The 21,446-nt window shown below is 39.3% G+C and overlaps 1 protein-coding gene across 1 annotated transcript in view; it reads right to left on the bottom strand.

Annotated features, from left to right (window-relative positions):
- The window catches only part of SCFD2 (sec1 family domain containing 2), a 326,381-nt gene that overhangs the window by 201,335 nt on the left and 103,600 nt on the right, over nucleotides 1-21,446 (bottom strand). The window contains exon 5 of the mRNA XM_008140306.3: nucleotides 10,801-11,050. Within this exon, the coding sequence (XP_008138528.2) occupies nucleotides 10,801-11,050 (250 nt within the window). The remainder of the gene's footprint in view (nucleotides 1-10,800; nucleotides 11,051-21,446) is intronic.

The raw sequence follows: 21,446 nt of genomic DNA, 5'->3' as shown, positions 1-21,446 counted from the left end.
CTAATCTGGAATGACATAAGCCAGGAATGGCCTGGAAAGATGAGAGGTCACACAGAGGCAGTTGTGATAGGAAAGAATGAGGTCATACTTAGAAGGCAGAAAATCTGGGATGCAGAGTCCTGATCACACTGTTGGAGCCCTTGCCCCAACTCTCCTAAATACAGCTGTGTCTCTGAACTTCCTATATGAGCCAATATGAAAGGCAAATACCAATGTGGAAAACATCAGCAGGATATATGACTAAGTATTAATCACCTTAATAATCCAAGTGCTCTGATTTCAAATTATTAAGAATAAAATAAAATAATTTGGTAGAAAAAACAAAAAAGACCATAAGTAGCACATATCTGTTTTTCATAGGTACTCAATAAAATGAAATTTATATATGGCCTCTACACTGTTCTTCACATTTCCGAATTTTCTACAATGAGAAGATATAACTGTAATAGTGGAGGAAAAACCTTAAAGTATAGGTAATAACATATAAAATTAAATTTAAGAATGTTAGGCTGGCATCCATCAGTAGGCAGGATGAATGAGTGGGGTGTAGAGTCAGTGTTGCTGAGAGAAGTCCACGGGCCAGTGTGTCCCTGAGAATAAAGAAGCATCTTTGGAGAGATGTAAACAGAATCTCCAAGGAAATACCAGTAGAGATGGGCTACAGGGGGTGAAGTTGAGTCAATGACTCCATTGCTTCCCTTCTGGGAAGATACGGGAATCCTGAAAAAGACAGAGGGGTATTGAGGAAGAGCTGACTTAGAAAAAGGGAAGGAAGTATACTGGCTCAGGTTAGTATACTAGAACCATAGAATGGAAGAGAAAAAAGGGACCTTAGATTCACCTAAAGAAACTCCTATTTTATGAGGAGCATCCTGAGATAAGCAAGCTAAGTGACTTACATTCGGGTTACATATCTAGGGGCATATTTAGCAGTTGAAATAAGGCCCCCTCCCCACTTTTCACCCAGACCCCATCTCTCCTATCTGGCATATAGCTATGCGGTTAAGAAAACTACCCTGTATTCTATGCAATCCATTTCTTCTTTCTCTTGACTGAGACATTTATATAACACCTAATATGAAGTTAAGAATCAGCAATAATTAATCTCTGTCACCCACACAATTATGATTATTGGCATCATGTGTAGACACAAAATTAAGTGATACAGACAGTATGTCTTACGCATTTTGCACATAAAAATATCAGTGCAAAAAGATCCATTCCAGTGTCTTAGTTAAGAATGACGTTCTAATGATGTGGCATGGAAAAATTAAATACTTGAGAAAGTAATTTGTAGTGACCCCTTAATATGTTAGCAAAATTACTTAACTAGTTTGCCACCGTAATAGGCAGCTCTAAATATCTGTCTTCACAGTTTGTGATATATTTTAAATATGAACTAAATATTTTAAACTTCACTGGATATAGCTTTTTGTAATATGTGCTGCGGTGAACTATTTTAATATGCTGGACAGTAAAACTAAATGTAGCAGTTCCAACATTTCTCACGGGAGTGATTTAGGGCAGACATATGTTCTTCATCAGAGTTTCCAGCAGAAATCTTAGAAATCTAGAGGGGAAAAAATAGACCCTATTTATACCAAACAGTGTTGCAAACCATAATGGAAAACAACAGTATGGTTTTTGTTTTGCTTTGCTTTGGCAGCCCTGAAACAAGAAATCCGAAATGTGAAGTGAAGGTGTATTCCTAATAAAAAGTCTAATACTGAATGCCACAATAACTGAAAGCCCATAAATCAGAACCAAGAGATGAGACAGACTCCCTTCTGAAATGAATTTTCCCTACATCCTGAAGTCCTCCTTCAGCCGAGTGTGTGGATTCTACAGTCATGATTTTGTACACTGTCACTTACGATAATGAGCTAAAACTTCTGTTCAAGAGTGGGTAACATGAAGACTGGTGATGCACTTTTAGGATCACTCTTCCACTTACCACACCACCAGCCTTGTCACTGCCAAGCCAATAGGAATGTTCAAGGTCTAAAGAACAACTTCTCGAGGGAAAGATTTGTGAAATCTTGAAAACCGTTTTTCAACCGGAATAGTGCCCTTAGGAGCAAAAATCTGCAAAAGTGCATATTCTGAATTTGATGAATGACTGAGGGAAAGCTGTGAAATGAGGAAAGAATGCAGAGGTGATAGAGTGAAGGAAGCATACAAGGAGAAATTCGTATTAGCTCCTCATCTTTTACAATTCTCTGTTTGGAAGTACTTCATATTTTACTAAGAACACTAACTTTCTACAAGGCTAGGAAAAGTACTTGGCCAACTATGAAAAAAGCTTTGTTTGAAAAACATACCTCTACTAGCATAATAAACAAAGTGTCTATGTCTTGGGCTAATGGAGATGCAAGTTTTTATAATAAAGTGGCAGCCGTGAAGCGCAATAATAATTTATATGATCTATGATTACTTGAACTTTTCAAAAGAAGAAAGCTGTCATAAACAAATTATTGCAATAGATTTTTACCCTGGGCTATAGAATGTGGCTTTGTTTTATATGGATAAGGGTGCATGCATGTTTTCCATTGTAAAGCAGAACTTAAAGTATCATGAGCTGCCTTGCACAACCTACTGAAAACAAATGCTCATCTCCTTCCTCATTTGAAGTTGATAAAGAGACTTTCGTCTGTTAGACATCTATTTGGGAATGCAAGTGAACTCCAGCTGAGAGGTCACTAGACTACGCTTTCCTTCCCAGTGTCTTTAAGAATGGTACTTTCCAAACGGGACCTGCCTTTCCTCATTGTTATATGTGGTTAATGTGGGCAGGGCACAGGGCAATGGACAAGTGAGAAGGAATAGAGAAGCAAAAAGCTTAGGAAACAAAATGGCTCAAAATCAATACTTTAAAAACGGAATATGATTTTTAAAATCGTGGTAATTTATAGATTTTATCTAAATCAGTGTGTGAAGTTCTGATTATTCCAGTGAGAGTAACAAGAATCCGGCCATTATTTTAAGCCAAAGTTTGGGGAATTACACAATTAAGGAAGCACAGCTATAGATCTAGCTAGAAAAATACCATCCAGAATTTGAGGAGAACTTATGTACCATCCCTTCCTCAAAATTTAACTCTTCACATTTCAGTGCCAATGCCTTAGTCCCAGTGTCTGCTCCTTGTGGTGGGAAGCTCCTCATGGGGGTGAGTCGGACTTTTGGCTGGCTTTACTTTCCTGAGATGTCTTCCTTTCATTAAACTCAAACTGCCTCCTAGGATTTTCTGTCCAATAGAGTTCTGGGAGAAATCTACTTCCACTCAGATGGTATCTTTACAGAATCTATTTGGAAAGAAAACCTATGTTGCCTCACCGGTAAATTTATGCCAGATTAACATTTAAACAAAAGTGATTTTTTTTTCCCTTTAGTTAAAAGAAGTCAAAAAAGGAGGTCACTAGGTCCCTTCCTTTGGCTTCTGATAAAACTGTAGAGTATCATTTCATCCGCCTGGAGATCTTTCAGATTTCTAGTAAGTCCTAGAGTAGAGATTCAAAGGCTTCCCTTTGTAATCAATACCTGAGGCAGTATCTCGTATAAAAATTACAACCTGGAAACCCACAGGCTGCATTCTGGCCTTCAGTAACATTTTTGACTCATACAGTGTTTTAGAAAAATGAGCCAATTTCTTAAAATTGGTTAATTTTAAATTTAAAAAATTCAGATTTCTGATTTCTCTCTTTCTTCCTTTTTTTTTTTTCTTTTTTTTTTTTGCCAATCCATCTGCTGACTATGGGTGCCCTGGCTGGGAATCAAACCAGCAACCTTTTGGTATATGGTATGATGCCCAACCAACTAAGCCACACTGGACAGGGCTTGATTTATTGATAGAGTGGCAACATCAGATTCATGCTCTCCTGGCAACAATTAGAGAATCCCCAGTTTGACACAGTCCCCACCACTCCCTATTGCCTCCTTCTTTAAGACTGAATATCCTTTGCTAATTATTATTGTACTAGAGGCCTGGTGCATGAATTTGTGCATGGGTGGGGATCCTCAGGCTGGCCTGTGGGGATCAGGCTGAAACCCATAGTCCAACACCACCTGCAGCTCCTACCTGCCGCTCCCGCTCATCCTGGCCCCACTGCGCCTGCCACAGGCTCACGCCCAATCAGTACAGATCAGGAGAGGCTCGCGCTGCCACAGCAGCACTCACCAGCCATGAGCCCTGCGTCTGGTGCCCTCCCAAGGGGCGTGGCCAGCAGGATCAGGCCAAAACAAGCTCTCTGACATCTCCCAAGGGGTCTCGGAGTATGAGAGGGCGCAGGCCAGGCCAAGGGACCCCACTGGTACACAATTGGGGCTGGAAAGGGACCACGGGAGGGCTCCAGGGCATGTCCAGCCCATCTCGCTCAGTCCCAATCAGCCAGACCCCAGCAGCAAGCTAACCTACCAGTCAGAGCATCTGCCCTATCGTGGTCAGTGCATGTCATAGCAAGCAGTTGAGCAGCCTTAGCATATCATTAGCATATTATGCTTTGATTGGTCGAACTGTTGACTGGTCACCGGACGACTGGACACTTAGCATATTAGGCTTTTATTATATAGGATTTTCACAGTTGTTTTTCTAAAACCTAACCCATTTTACTTATTTATATTACTTGATGGTCCTTATATGCACTTGAATTTGAAACTCCTATTGTAACCCATTGTTTCAAACATTTGTAAAGTATGGGGATACCATGTAATTATGCTCTTGGTATCTGTCAATTGAAAGATACAAAGAAAAAATTCTATAACCTCAACAATACCTCTAAATGAATTTATATATTATAAATCACAATAGCACCACAGATATTTGCATATTCATATGTGACAAATAATACTTAAGTGTATGGGTGATGTATAAAGCACACATGAAGCAGTGAACCTTTTGCTCTAAGTCTTATATTTTCCCAGGGGTCCATGAGCCCAAGCTTGGGACTCACTGGTCCAGTAAAAAGAATTCTAGTGGGAACCAGGAGAGACAGTCCAGTTTCATCCTTGTATTGAACAGGCTTTTGGCTGGTGATTTGAGGTAAGACAGCCTTGATTTCTCATGTGCAAAGTGAACAGCCTAGATAATTAGAGAACCTTTCCACCTATAAAACATAATAATATATGTGTGTGAGTCCTTACACATATCATAAACCCAGGCAACTACAGGACCTCCCAAGAATGTACCTAGGTTTTACCTAAAAACAAAAGGTTTATTAGAGAGGGAACTGCCATGGGAAAATGTGAACACAGTGAAAAATGCAACTTCACTATTTCCAAATGTCGATACAATTTTATATTCTCTCCCAAACCATGTTTAAAATACTAGCAGTATATTTGTGAATAAATTATCTCAAAGAGAACTCAGCATTATAGATATTATCTCAGTTGAGTTCAGATTTGGAGTGTATTTTTTAGACTTGAGTTTATTGGCTCAAACTTATATATTCTTTTCATATCAAAAGAGATACTGTATATGAAAATTCTTTGAATACTACATTATTATCTAGGGTTGTCAGATGTTATAATGCTATTATTACCTGATATTTCCCCAATCCTTGTCTATACAAGATTCTATTTGACAGACCCGATTCAGTAATCTGAAATTCATTGTTCACAGATGTCATTTAATACCAAGTCATCATAGCATTAAAATTCACACATTTTGGATGCTTAGTTATATTTTATATAATATTACATTGTTTTGTAGTGTTTTCTGTGTTTGTGTTGTCTCAAAAATGACCAAAAGCTCTTTGAAAAGAGATATTGCCTGATGAAAATATTGGTGGTGACAACAATAAAATAACAATAATGATAAAAATAATGATGACATGCCGAAACCGGTTTGGCTCAGTGGATAGAGCGTCGGCCTGCGGACTGAAGGGTCCCAGGTTCGATTCCAGTCAGGGGCATGTACCTTGGTTGCGGGCGCATCCTGAGTGGGGCGTGTGCAGGAGGCAGCTGATCGATGTTTATCTCTCATCGATGTTTCTAGCTCTCTATCTCTCTCCCTTCCTCTCTGTAAAAAATCAATAAAATATATTTTTAAAAAAATAAAATAATGATGACAGATAACATATACTGATGACACATAAGGCACCAGGATCTGTACCAAGCACTTTGAAAATTTTATCCCATGAGTTTGGTACTGAGATCCAGAGTCAGAACCAGACCTCAGGTCCTGGTCCGGAGATAGAAACATCAATGATGAGAGAAAATCATCGACTTTCCCCTACTGGAGATCAAGCCCACAACCCAGGCATGTGCCCCGATAGGGAATCGAACTGTGATCTGGTTCATGGGTTGATGCTCAACCATTGAGCCACACCAGCAAAGCTACTATATGCCTTTTACTTTCATCCTTTCTCACCTCTTGATTGAAGCATGGATACAATATTGCAAGAAAAAGTGCCCATCATAGGACCATGATGACAGAACCATGCCTTCAAGGAGGAAGGAATGGAGGGAAGGAGAAAGGGAGAAAGAAGCCAGAGAGAGTCCTGCTGCCTGTCTTTGATCTTTTTGTAGAGAAAAATAAATCCCTCTTTGTTAAGCTAATTTGGTAAATTTTCCATTACATATATCCAGGTGCAATCCTAATGCAATAATACAGTAACTGATAATCTCAAGTTAGAAACAGGTAGTAAAAGAAGAGTCTAACAAATGTTAAGTTACAGTTTCTATGGCATTAGTATGGCTCTATCTTGAACCACCTAAGTTTTAGATAATCATTCATTTCCTAGCTTTACTCTAAACATCACTTAATATATCTAACCCCTATTGACCTTTTCTTTAAAGATAGTATTAAAATTCGGGAAAATAAATCCATGAGTAATATAAAAATTGTTTACCAAAAATAAATTTTTCCAAAATAGTTTGGGATATTAAAATCCATATGCAAGTTTTGTTTGTCTTTGCTTCTGATTCCAGAGTCTTCTGACCAACCAGTCTTAGCACACTGATTTGCCCCTAATAGGTTCCAGGTGTGCCAAGCTGTTGCTTCACTTCAGTTCACAGGTCAACTGGGTAGGCCTAGAGTGGCCAGAGCCCCCAGGGCTAGTTGCCTCTGTCCACAAGAGTCCTGCCTATTTGCCTCAGTATACTATGCAAACCTTCTCACTGCCTGTGTGCATCACAATGCACTGCCCTATATGACAACTAGATGCTATCAAAATAATAACATCAAGGGGAAAAATGACCTATTAACAATACTACATGGATCAAAAATTAGCTCACACACATAACATTGTTTTGTTCTCGAAAAAATCATGAGTGGCACTCATGTTTATTATTATCAAAGATGGGTGATTTGTCCCATAACACATACTGCTAGGAAATGACAGAGCCAGGACTTCTGAATCAAGGATTTCTGCCTCTGAGCCCTATGCGTTCCTGTAGGATGCCATTCCAAGTCTGTACAGATCTTTAAAATTCGCATTTTGAGTTCATTCTCTGAAAAGAGTTCAAATGGTTTTCCTTAGTTTTCTCTTATGATTGCCATGCAAACACTAATGTATATGGAAACTGATACCCTCTTTGAACTTAGCAAGACTGAGAAAGGACGACATTAAAGGAGATATTTAGGCCACACCAATTTTCTTTCTTCAGTTCCCATTGCTGACACCCAGAGAGCCAACCCTTGTTATTTTGTGTAAGTAGAAAAAGAGAGTTTTTGCCTACCACTCTCCCAAAAAGTATCTAATAAAAAGAAAGTAGTAGGTTGCCATTGATCATGCTGAAGTTTTGTTTTGATTTGCCAATTACAATTTTTCATTGTCCTTTCCATAAAGGGAAGAATAGGGAGAAAGAAAAGAAATTGTCAAAATTAAATTACATATCTAACATACAAAAGGAAATATGAATTTTACATACAAAGCAATTATTGTCAAGAGATATTACTGAAATAACAAAAGTTAAGTTTGCTTAGTCCTGTCTTAGTAAAGTTAGACAACCAATAGATTTCAATGACTAGAAATGATAATTTAATTTCTTTATAGCAATGCAGAAATAAAGAGGATACATGCATAAAAATAAGAAGGTATACAGAAACATCTATAAGTAACTATTATAGACAGATTCAAGTGCACAACCAACATCTAAAATATTAACCAAATGTTAATTCACTGTTCAGAAAACAAGAACATGGTGGAATGGTTGAGCGTGCATGGCTTAACACAATAAGTGTAAGCAAGTCTAAGTGAGAGAATATAATAAATGCAGGGGTTATGGAAGTGAGGTAGCAGCAGGTTTAGAATTTTGTGTTTAAAGACGTGGGCTCTAGATCCTGAACACCAGGATTCAAATCCTGGCTCTATCACTCAGCAATTGGGTGATAATAACATGCTTAGGTTTTTAAGTGCAGAAACAGTGTTGTTCTCTTGATCCTATCAACAGTTAAGAGTAGTAAAATTATAGCATTTTATAAAAAGTAGAATTCTTATATTGACTCATTGCTTATTTTCAATAATACTTTTTAACCAACTCTTTATCACCTACAAAATGTGCACAAGGCATAAAACAAATTCTGCCACCCAGTAACAAATAAGCCTAGACTAAGTTGGAATAACATAAGCACAACCCTGTGGGCAAGTTCATGGTAAAAAGCCAGGCTAACCTAGTTCAACAATAAGCACATTTGAAAGCAATTCGATTCTTCCAGTTCATAGTGGGTATCCCATCCTATTCCTCAAGACTGAGTCACGACAGCCGCAACACTACCCTATTACCTGTTATCATGGGATGCAGATTACACATTCTCCTCAGCAGCTAGCTGCAAACATGAACCCTACTTCTCAGGACACGACTTTACAACCTACGTAACGAGGGGATGTCTAACCGGCAAAGTCAAAGTCTATCTTCAGAAGTCCAGTCCTTTTGGTGTGCACAGAGGTTGATTAGTGCATGTGTGTTCCACTGGTAAGTTCACTTGAGTCAAATTTAAGTACCATATCTTACCCACCCAGTTTAAGCTGTACATGCAAAGTTAATCCAGGGAGAAATGTATACTCAGTATTACAAAATACGGTGTCTCTAAAAATTTTAAATATACTAAAATTCCACAAATTCTTAATTCTTCGACTGCTACACATACAAATTTTCCTAATACAAACATGAATGTACAGAAGTGTTTTAAAATGTGAAATCACAGTTAAAAGCAAGCAAAGGCAATATCCTGAGCAATCACAAATATAGAAACTAATAAAGAATGAAATGCTAGGTCAATAAACACCTCGAGCAAATATTAAATGAGTACTTGTACAGCATGACTTCAATTCCCAAAATAATAAAAGAAACTACTAATGTTACAGAAAAGCTATCCAAATAGCCTCAGCTAAAACACACCATCTTTGTTGTCTGTTTCTGAAATTACACATTTCAAGAATAACCTCCAATTAAATTCTTGTAGCATTCAATTTTACTTTTAATCAAATCACTGTTCTTAGCACTGTATAAACCATATTAAAGCTTCAATAATCGTCTATAGCCAAACACAAGTAATCACATCTAGTGCTGTACCTAAATGAAATGGGAACAAATTCCACACGTTTTCCTTAAGTAGATTTTAAGTTGGCAAACAGGTTCTACACTAAGCAAGGAAACGGCTCATTTCTGTGGAAACTTGATTCGGTTTCCATCTCATCAGAGTTTCATTTTCCATAACCACACATAGGAAAGGTCAGCGGTGGGCAAGAAGGAGAACGCACATGCGTGGGAGCAATGTGGATGCCCCCCAGGGAGGAGCAACAGGGGACAGGAGGAAAAGCTGGCAGATACACCAGCTGCCTCAGCAGAGCCTTCCTGAATGGAGAGGTCTACAAACACCTACACACACATCCATTAGTGAATGGAAACTCGGTATGTTTTTAAAGCATTTAAGTTTTATGGGTAAGTTTTAATAACACCTGACTTTCAAACAGAACCAGGCTCAGTCCATACTAATTTCTGTAAATGATACTGGAATTTACAGAAAATAAAAATATTGAATTTGATACAGAATAAAACAAATGAATGTCTCTCTGGGTGATATCACAGTTCTTACTAGAAGTGAAAAGTTAGATTTTTATGATATTTAATTTTATATTTCTCCCCAATTAACATAGTCTACTTTACTAGGATGTTTGGGTATTGATTAATTAATTCAGATTCAAAATGAAATATGAGAAATCAAAATAGGAAGCTACTCTGGAATATGGCAACTTTTTAATCCTATAAGATTGTATAATATCTTAGGAAAACATTTTTTTTTAAGTTTTAAATGACAATACCAAAGAGAATATGTCAACAAAAACCCTTTGAGTAGGATGCACCACATTTTATATTCTCTTTTAAGATGTTATGACCTATGAGTATTTTGCTAACTTAACAAGGATATGGCTCTAAGGAATATGAATTCTGACAAGCAACTAGAAGCCATTTCACTCCCACGACTGGAAAAAAATATACTGCAGTGAGAACCTCTGATCCTAAAGGCTAGCTAGCATCCATCAGACCTTATGAAATTCCAAACCATTCCAAAGAACATGGCTACATCCTCTTTCTTAAATGGCTGTTATTATTTTTATTTTATTATTGATTTTAGAGAGAGGAAGGGAGAAAGAGAGAGAGAGAAACATGGATGTGAACGAGAAACATCCCTTGCAACCTGCGTTTGTGCCCTGACCGGGAATCGAACCTGCCACCTCTTGGTATACGGGACGACGCTGCAACAAACTGAGCCACACCAGCCAGGGCTGAAGTGGCTTTTATTTTTAAACCTGTTTTCTGTATCACTGATGTTTATGTATTATATCTTTGTTAAGCACTCACGTGTGATTTTTTGCAGCAAAGGCGACAACTCAGACTCCTCACATAAGACTTGAGCCAGTGCTTTCTTCACTTTTTCTTCTGTTTCAGCCAGGTCTTTGTCCTCTGTGAACTCTCCAGTGACAGAATAAATGTATATGAAGAGGACCAACAGCTCTTCTGGGCTGTAGTCATCATTGGTCCTTTGATTCGAAGGCTTAATCAGGGGCAGCAGCTGATTTAACACAACAGGCATCGTCGACTCCCCGATGCTCTGAAATAAAAGGTGGTAATGTGAAAATACGTCAAGCTTGTACAAAGATGTAATTTATGCACTACATCACATAGGATGCTTAGATGTTCACTGTCTAGATTGCTTCTTATTTGTTTGTCTCGTCCTGGAGAGAATACTGCATGAAGTTTGGTATTAGAGTTGTAGTTGTTTTGAAAGGTCTGTTTTATTTTTTTGTTAATCCTCACCCAAGGTTATTTTTTCCATTGATTTTTAGAGAGAGTGGAAGGGAGGGGAAGAGACACAGAGAGAGAAACAAGTGTGAGAGAGCAACATCAATTGGTTGCCTCCTACCCATGGGGATTGAGCCTGCAACTGAGGAGGGATGTGCCTTTGACCGGAATAGAACCTGGGACCTTTCGGTCTGCAGGCCAATGGCTGAGCCAAAATGGCTAGGGTGAAAGATCTATTTTATAAAACACCTAGTCCAGTTGTAGACCCTTTTATATTATCTTACATATTGCTTAAACAGAGTCCACTAGTTTCAAAATTAAAAATACAAGTACTTCAGACACTAGAAATTTAAAGTAAAATTAATGTATTTGTAAATGATTACAAATAAATATCTATATATCCAAATGAGTGTTGATACTCCTTCAAAAGAATGACATCAGCTTTTGCAGCATATTCTTTTTAACATTCTCTATATTGGTAAATATCAGTCTGAATAGGTGTTGTTGTTTTAATATAATAATGCGAAGCCATTTTCTTCTAATTCTGGTGAATAGAATAAGGGATCAAGCTGGGTAATGTCATTTGGGGTTCGAGATATCTTTGGGTTAGTATGAAGGTAATTCACCTAATACCTTGAAAACATTTTTGCTTTTAGCTCTTCCACCAATTTCTTAAGTGATAGTTAGCAGAGAATTTCAAAATTCCTCGCATGTGAAAATAGTATTGCATTACTGCAGTAACTGCATAACTTACAAAGCACTATGCACATTTGTAGTACCGATTCTGAGATTTTGGATGAATAGATAAATCCCCATTCTAAATAGTGTGATTTAATTTCATCTATAATATAAAATAACTCTATAAAATAAAACTTAACTATCTGTATTTATATTAAAACCAGGGGACAAATAATCACCATTTGCAACTTTCACATTATCCATTCAAGAAGTATGAATTGAGCATCTACTCTATCTCAGGTACTATTCTAGGTCTGCGGATACAGCAGTGAACAAAACAAATCCCTTGCTCTCATAGAGCTTACAGTCTAGTTGGGGGAAATAGACAATTAAAAAGCTAAAGAAGCCCTAACAGGTTTGGCTCAGTGGGTAGAGCGTTGGCCTGCAGACTGAAGGGTCCCAGGTTCGATTCCGGTCAAGGGCATGTACCTTGGTTGCGGGCACATCCCCAGTGGGGAGTGTGCAGAAGGCAGCTGATCGATGTTTCTAACTCTCTATCCCTCTCCCTTTCTCTCTGTAAAAAAATCAATAAAATATATATATATTTTTAAAAAGCTAAAGAAGTAAAATATAAAATATATTAGATGATGGTAGAATAGAGAATAATAAAGCAGGAAAGGAAGATGGGACTTCAGGGTGTATGTTTATGGCGGTGAACATGCACTATTAAAGAGGAAAAGCCATGTGAATATGGGAGCATTGGAATAAAGAAAGATCTATGAAACTCTCTCTCCTTCTGAATGAAGTTGCAGCAAGCAGCGGAATGTGACTCTGTATTGGGATGACTACCCAAAACAAGCTTTTCTTGTCAAGTCACTTTTACACCTGGAAAATTTTGTATATATCATGTCAAGGTTATGGTTCACAATTATATTATTTGGTACACGAAAAACAGCTGTTATTTATTTCCACTAAAAATCTTGGATGTTCACAATGTATCACACAAAATAAAATGTAAGTCTTTGGAATGAATAAAGTACAGATGAATAAAGAACAGAACAGAGATTTTACTGTTACATGGTGACAAGACACCATTCATCAAGTATAAACACACCCACTTCTCAAAGGAAACACTGAAAGTTTTGAAGGATCCTAGAATTGTTCTATAGCTTCAGGATTCTCTTTAAGTATTCTTTCTTTGCTTTACAAGCTGCCAAAAGCAATTTAAAACAAAGGAGCTGTGTTGTTGGCCTGTTAAAAGAGGGGTTGTGGGGTTTGTGGTATTTTCTTTCTTTCTTTCTTTCTTTCTTCTTTCTTTCTTCTTTCTTTTCTTTCTTTTTTTTTTTTTACTTTTTACTCTATCTCCAACTCCTTGGATGACATTAAGCAGATTCCTTCATTGTTTTATAACCCATTTCTAAAAAGCAAGTGTATACATCAAATATTTTTCCTATAGAAGGCCTATGAATCTCTCCCAGAACAAAAGGATTTTTTAAGGGATAGTTCTAAAAAGAAAAACATAGTAGGACAATCATTATAATCATTTGAAAGGACTCACTCACTCACATCTGTCCATCAGAGCATCACTCCCAAATTGTAAATCTAAGATATGTTTTACTAGAGAGCGAAATCCCTTAGTAGTGTCACTCCAGCAGATTTCCATTGGCTAGGTAATACCTGAGCACACCAATTCCTAAAATTTCATTCTCATCTGCTCACTACATTCCAAGAAGTTAATTATGGAGTTGAATACAAAGCCAAAAGTACTCATCAGTCAGAAAGAGGCATGTGATGCAGAGGAAGTAAAGAGGCTCCATCTCAAACAGCCTGAGTCCAATCCTGACTGTTCCTCTGTCTAGTTCCTTAGCCTCTTATAACCTCTTTATCTCTAAAAGGACATGATATAATTAGAGGATGGCTGAGCTTTTAAATTATATTTTTGTCAAGTGCTCCATTTTCACTCTCCCCCCCTCCACCTCCCTCCCCAGAGAAGACAGCAAATCATGTTCTTACTGTTGGTTACACAGCAAAATATAAGAGAGAAAAAAAAAAAAAAAGCTTTACTATGGAAGCAAATGTAGATACAGAAATACTGCAGACATGTGTGCAACATGGACTGCTATACATAACACATTTCCTAACTCTGTCCACTAGCAGGTTCTAGAAGCAGTGACACCCGAGTAGCAATGAGCACGCCCAGTGGTCAGATCTAAGTTTCTAATATCCTATATAATAAAAGCCTGATATGCTAAGTATCCGACCGTTCATTCAACCGGTTGACCAATGGCTATGATGTGCACTGACCACTAGGGGGGCAGATGCTCCAACCAGTTTAGCTTGCTCCTGGGGTCCAGCATATCAGGACTGGGTGAGAAGGGCTGGACATGCCCTAGAGCCCTCCCGCGGACCCTCCCCAGCCCCAATCATGCACCAGTGGGGTCCCTAGGCCTGGCCTGTGCCCTCTCGCAATCTGAGATCCCTTGGGGGATGTCAAAGAGCCAGTTTCAGCCCAATCCCCGCTGGCCAGGCCGAGGGACCCCACTGGTGCATGAATCCATGCACCAGGCCTCTAGTTCCAAAATAAAAGGAAACAGGGATCCTTGGGGAAATGGCTAATTCTAAGGATGGGTCAGGGAAAATACAAGAGGAACCTGGGAGATCTTGCAGTGCCCGAAAGTAAAGGAAGTCCTGAAAAGAACAACACAGTAACACAAAAGAATGGTGGCAAGTCAAAAGGAGACAGGAGATAACTGGGAGACCTCCCAGCGGCCAAAGCTGAAACAATTTGAGCAAGAAAATTAAGTTGTAATGGATTATAATCCATAGTATAGAATAAGTGTGCATCATGCCATGCTGATATAAATAAGTGAGTGCATTAATTAGTAAATGTAGGAGAAGAGAAAAATCTTCCTTACAGAAAAGTCCCAATGTGACAGCTAATGCGAATACACCCCACCTGGAGGTAGAGCTCAGTATCCCCACCTCATGAGTGTGGGCTGCACATGATGACTTGCTTCTCAAAAAATCATGGATAAAAAGGGGAGGGAGGAGTCATTGACCTTAGCCAGAAGATCAAGATTAATATTACCAGTGATAAGTCATATTGATATTGTATCCCTACTATGATGTGATGAGAATGACATTCATTTTTGTTTTCTCCCAAACCCAAAACCGCACGACAAAGCATCCGATAAATCCTGAGAAACATTCTACAAAATGCCTAGCTAATACTCTTCAAAACTGTCAAGGTCATAAAAAACAAGGCTGAAAAACTACCATACACCAGATGAGACTAAGGAAACAGAATGACTAAATGTAATTTGGGATCGTGAAACAGAGAAAGGACGTTAGAGGAAAACTAGTGAAATCAGAATAAAGTCTGGAGTTTATACTTAATCACAATGGACCAATGTTGGTTTCTTAGTTTTGACAAATGTACCACAGTAATGTAAGATGTTAACAATGCACTGAGGAATATATAGAAAAATCTCTGTATTATCTTGGCAACTTTTCTATACATCTAAAACTATTCTGAAATAAAACATATATTGGGAAGGAAAGAGGAAGGAGAGGGAAGGACAGGGGAGTCAGATGAGATAAACACAGGTAAATGTTGGTCTCCTTTCTGTTAGACAATTTCAGCTCCGTATGAGGAAGAACTCCTACAACTAGCACCAAGGTAAGAGACCGACTAGGGACATAATAAACTTTCCACCAATGGCAAAGGGAGGCAGGGTGATCACCTGGCAAGGATGTAACCGAGGGAATCCCATGCTACCGTGGCTTGGCAGGTAAACTAGAGCTTCCTAGTGCTATCCATAAAAGCATGGCTCCAGACTGGATAGATATTCATCTTCTGGTTTTCTCTGCTCTTAGAATGAAATACCAAGAAGGAAAGAAAAAAATCAATGATCCCCTAGATTGAAACCTTTTTAAAAGTGAAAGAAAGACTCTGAGGAGGATTAATAATGAGGATATGGAAGTAAGATTACATGCCTGGGTTTGAATCCTGGCTGTACCAGTTATTAGCTGTGTGATCTGGGGCAAGTTATTTAACTTCGCCCAGTCTCAGTTTCCTCATCTATAAAATGGATATAATACCACAAATACCTGAATATTAATCAATCCCAAACCACAGGCCCCTATTTTCATAATTCTGAATTATGTAATTAAGTAATTCTGACTATTACTTAAACAACTTTGAGGTTAAAATAGAGTAATCCCCACCATAGGGCAGGCTTTTTCAGGTTTCAAACATAAGGGTACACCCTCTTTTCTGAGGACCAATTTTGGGGGAAACACTTTCCCCTATATCTGAGAATAGACAATAATAGCTTCTGCTTCTTAAGGTTGCTTTAAAGATTTAATAATAAAAGTAAATCACATAGCCTTGCATATATTAACTATTACTCCAACTACTATCTCCTGGACTGCTTCCTTCCTCAGCAGAAGTGATGGAGATGAATGAAATACCTTCTAGGAATAGGATTTAGCAGTCTCGAAGGAGGGAGCAGCAGCCTGCAAACACTGGATGTGAAACCACATCTTGGAACTTAGCTGCAAAGTTAGTCAAAGGTGAAAGGCAATATAAACATTATTAAACATTGCCATTTAAAAAGCACACACGGGGCAAACCACAACCAAAGCAAAAAATAAAAAGACTTCTTTATGAAATGCCAGGGATTAAATTTCTTATTCATTTGCTATAAATGGGCCTACTGGTAGGAGGTGGAAGACTGGAGCTGTGTTGAGAGTGACAAAACTATTCTGTAGACTGGGGCTCCTGTTATTTTTGAATGAGTCCCCAGTAACTCCATACAAAAGGCCCTCTGTCAAATGCATATTGTCTTTAGAAAATCCAACTTTTGGACTGAATTAAAACACCTCTGCAAGGTCAGAGTCCATCTATGCAGGCACAAGGAGCAAAAGGCCATATTCTGTGTAGCTGCAGAGCAGGCTGGCTGGCTTCACACCTGCTCCTCCATGCTGCAGGTCCTGCAGACTCAGTGAAACTCTAAGCCACCCTAAGGTGCTGCAATTCCTCCAAGCTCCTGCTCGGTCCCAGGCACGCTGCCAGAGAGGGCCTGAAGGAGTGCCTAAGGCCAAACTACCCCACAGCATCATTTGCCATCCTTGCATTGAGACTTGCCACTAGGCCTTAAATTCCCATAACAAGCCATTCTGCTTCTTTACATGTCCCAGGCAAAACGCAAATCTTGATATGTGTAAAGATAACTCATTGATGTACTTATGCATTCTTTGTTGTGTACATACAATGTGCCAGGTACTGTGATATACTCTGAACATACAAAGAACAAAGGAAGATACATGATTCAAGAGCTTACAGGAGAGTGGGAGTAGGAGTAAACAGTAGTGAGGATGCAATAATCAATGCTTTAGTAGAGCTATTTGTTCACTTCAGAAAGACAGCAAAGGAACACCTAAATCCTGGAAGAGGTGGCACCGCAATTGCGTCAAATAATCAACCCCTAATATGAGGAAGGAGCAAAGCTCTGAGCAATGAGATAGGATCCTTCCTTCATTACTTTAACAAATTTTTAATGCACACTTACTAAAATTGTGTGCTAGGCAGAAAAATGGCTCCCCACAGAAGCCCAAACTCTAGTTCCCAGAATTGTAAATATGTTACCTTATATGGCAAATGGGATTTTTGCAGCTGTTTGAGTTACAGATCCTGAGACGGGGAGACTAGCCTGCATTATTGGGTGACCCCCATCTAATCACATGAATCCTTAAAGCAGAGGGCCTTTCCCGCGGTTAGAGGGAGATGCAATGATGAAGGGTCAGAAAGAAGCAACACTGCTGGCGTTGGAGGTGGAGGAAGTGGGCCACGAGCCAAGGAATGCTGGGGCCTCTAGAAGCTGGAAAAGACAGGGAAACAGATGCTCCCCTAGAGCCTCCAGGAAGAGATGCAGCGCAGCCAACACCTTGATTGGAGTTCAGCGAGTCCGGTGTCAAACTTCTGACCTACACAACTGTAAGATAGTAAATGTATGTTGCTTTATGCCACTAGGTTTGTGGTGGTTTGCTGTATCAGGAATAGGAAACGAATACAAGTAGTTTGTGTAAGGAAGGGCATGAGAAGCTCCACATCAGGGCCCACGGTCCAGAGAAACTGGTACACAGTGGAATTCCATAAATAATTGTCAAATAAACAAATGGACAAGAAGAACAAGCGTGAAGGTGCCTGGGTGGTACCTTCCTTTTCCATCTGTACCACTAGGGGTCTAGTGAGTGCCTCCAGGGATGTCACAGAAAGGGGAGGCATGGAGACACATCAAATTTAAAATTTGCTACCTATCAGTTTCACCTAGAACTAGTTAGTTCAAAATCAAGTAATCTTGATCAGGCCCAGCATAGTCATGTAGGACAGTGATTTTTTTAAAGTGTGGTCCATACACTCAAAATCCCAGAGACCTTTTCAAGACGTTCACAAAGTCAAAACTGGTTTTATAATAATCCTAGACATTCTTTGCCCTTTTCATTGTGTTGACACTTACGCTAAGAGTGCAAAAATAATGGGGGTAAGATTGCTGGTACCTTAACACAGATGAAGGAGAGTGGCTGCAAACTGTGCTAACAGGCACTGTAGTCTTTATCACTATGCTATGTACTCAGAGTTGGATTTTTTTAAAAGCCAATTTCACTTAAGAATGCTCTTGATTAAGCAGTAAAAATTAATCTTACAAAATGTCAACCCTTAAAGGTCTCTTTAATATTCTGTGTACTAAAATAGGAACTATGCATGAAGCACTCCTGCTATACACTAAGTGCAATGGTTATCTGGGGGGAAAAGCGCTTACGTCATTATTTGAGTTGTGAACTGAACTAATGGTTTCTCTCATGCAATAGCATTGTTAATTGAAAGAATTTCAGATAGAGAAATTATGATTATTAAGACTTGGGCATTTGCCAAACATTTTCTCGAAAATGAACAAAGTGACCTTGTTCCTTCAAGAAAAACAACTGATATATTTATTGCCAATGATAAAATTCTGCCTTTTAAGCAAAAAAATCAAACTTTGGAAACTTGTATTTGCCAGATTCTCTACACTTAAAGACTTTCTGTTGAGATTAATGGTGACATTAAAAATGTGATTTTTTTGAATTGCATAATGAAATGTATCAACATTTGGAAGATCTGCATAACTCAGTGAGCCAATATTTTCCACATGACCAAAGTATGATGTAAGAAAATCAGTCATAGGTAAAAGATCCATCCAAAATAAAAGATAAACGAGAGAATTTTAATACTAAATAGTACAAAAAGCTCATTGATATGGTTTCCAATCCCACATTACAACTTACCTTTAAGAAATGACTACTTTTATCTGCAAACATCTGAAAAGGCTATCAAAATATGCCTCCTTTCACAATCACACATCTGCATGAGGCTGTATGTTCTTCATATAGTTCAACCAAACAACATATGGCAGAATATTAAATGAGGAGGCAAATACAAGAATCCAGTTGTTTTCTATTCAGTGAGACATTAAAGAGATTTGCACAAATATAAACCAATGACATTCTCACTTATTTTTTACTCTATTTCCCCCGCCCTTTTTTAAAAAAAATTAATCCTCACCTGATTTAAGTAACCTATATTGCTTAAATATTTTTCCATTGATTTTTAGAGAGAGTGGAAGAGTGAGGGAAAGACAGAGAGAAATATCGATGTGAGAGAAACACATCGATTGGTCTCCTCCTGCACATGCCCCAACCAAGGCCTGGGCCAGGGAGGAGCCACAACTGAGGTACATGCCCTTGACCAGAATCGAACCCAGGACCCTTTGGTCCGCAGGCCAATGCTCTACCCACTGAGCCAAACCGGCTAGGGCTCTTTTCCCCTTTTAATGGCTAAAATGCAGATGAAGTGATAGTAGGCACTATCTTCTTTGAGAGGAAAGCAAAGCAATATAGGCTACTTAAATCAGAGCTTCTCAAAATTTAATGTGCATGTGAATTACTTGGGGCTCTTGTTAAATGCAAATGCTGATTCTTTAGGTCTGGGATGGGCCTGAAGATTCTGCACTTCTACCAAGTTCTCATGTGATCCCAATGCTGCTGGCCCGTGGACCACATTTGGAGTGGCATCTGGACTGAACCACCCAACAACTTCTAGACTGCAATGTGTATGGAAAATAAACTATCCTGTCTGAGTCACTGTATTTGTGGATTTCTTTGATATCTCACCTTAACTTGAATACCAACATAACTCATAAATCTGTATCTCTAGCCAAATTTCTCTCCTTGCTCCCTACCCATACAGTAGCTGCCATTGGACTTCTCCACTCATACAACTCATCTGCAACTTAACTCAATACATCTAAAACTGAAATCCAGATTTTTTTACCCCCAAATCTGCTTCTCAGTCTGCATACCTTATACTGTTGTGTGGTACCATCATTGACCAAGACAGAAACTTGGACTCTACTTCAGCTTTCCCTTTCCCTGCCACATTGAGTAAGCCACCAAGTCCTCATAATTTTATATAACCACTAGAGGCCTGGTGCATGAAAATTCATGCACTGGAGGGGGGTCCCTCAGCCCAGCCTGCCCCCTCTCACAGTCTTGGAGCCCTCAGGGGTGGGAGGCAACCCAGCGATCAGGGGAAGGTGACGCCCCATCACACCTCTGCTGCTGCCACTGCCGGCAGCGCAATCCTTGGCTGGCCCTGGTTACCTGAGCCTCAGGCAGCAGCCGACATCTGAGGCTTGCCTGCGCCTCAGGCATCAGCTGGGCAGCCGCCATCCGAAACTTTCCTGTGCCTTGGGCCGGCCCTGGGCAGCTGGAGGGCTGAGGGGACTGGGGGACTCTGGAGGCAGGCGCACGGCAAGGCCGGGCCCACCCCTTCCACCCTGGCGGGGCTGAGGGGACAGGGTGCAGCCATCTTGTGGCTGTGGGCGCCACCATCTTTGAGGGTGGGCAGTCAATTAGCATATTCCTCCCTTATTGGCTGTGGGAGCCGCCATCTTTGAGGGCGGGCCAGTCAATTAGCATATTCCCTCCTTATTGGCTGTGGGAGCCACCATCTTTGAGGGCGGGGCAGTCAATTAGCATATTCCCTCTTTATTAGATAGAATGTCCTCCTCTCTATCCCTTCCTTTACCACCTAAGTTGTAACTACCATTATCTCTAGCCATGATTTATCTCATTCTAAACCAAATATTTGATCTCCTAAACATTATTTCATGGTTTCCACTGCCTTCAAGATGAAGCCTTTATATGACATATGCATTTCATGAGTAATGGCATAGACAAGAAAGCTGGAAAAAGGCATTTAGAAGACTCAATAGGATAAGATGTAAAGGAACACAGAGAGGCTACTCCCAAAGTATGAACATGTTTCTCAAAATGTATCCCTCTAAGGGGCACTTGGAATGAGCTGGCATTCTGTATCTGTGGAGGAAATGATTCCCTGGCACTGAGAAATGGCAAAGTCCTCAGTTGACGTGAAAACAGATTCTACAAACTTTTTCTCCCACTAAAAATGCCATTAGAGAAAA

The sequence above is a fragment of the Eptesicus fuscus genome, chromosome 2, assembly GCF_027574615.1.
Source record: "Eptesicus fuscus isolate TK198812 chromosome 2, DD_ASM_mEF_20220401, whole genome shotgun sequence".
In the NCBI taxonomy this organism is placed as follows: domain Eukaryota; kingdom Metazoa; phylum Chordata; class Mammalia; order Chiroptera; family Vespertilionidae; genus Eptesicus; species Eptesicus fuscus.
The sequence above is the reverse complement of the archived record's forward strand: the minus strand, read 5'-3'. Positions and strand labels throughout refer to the sequence as shown.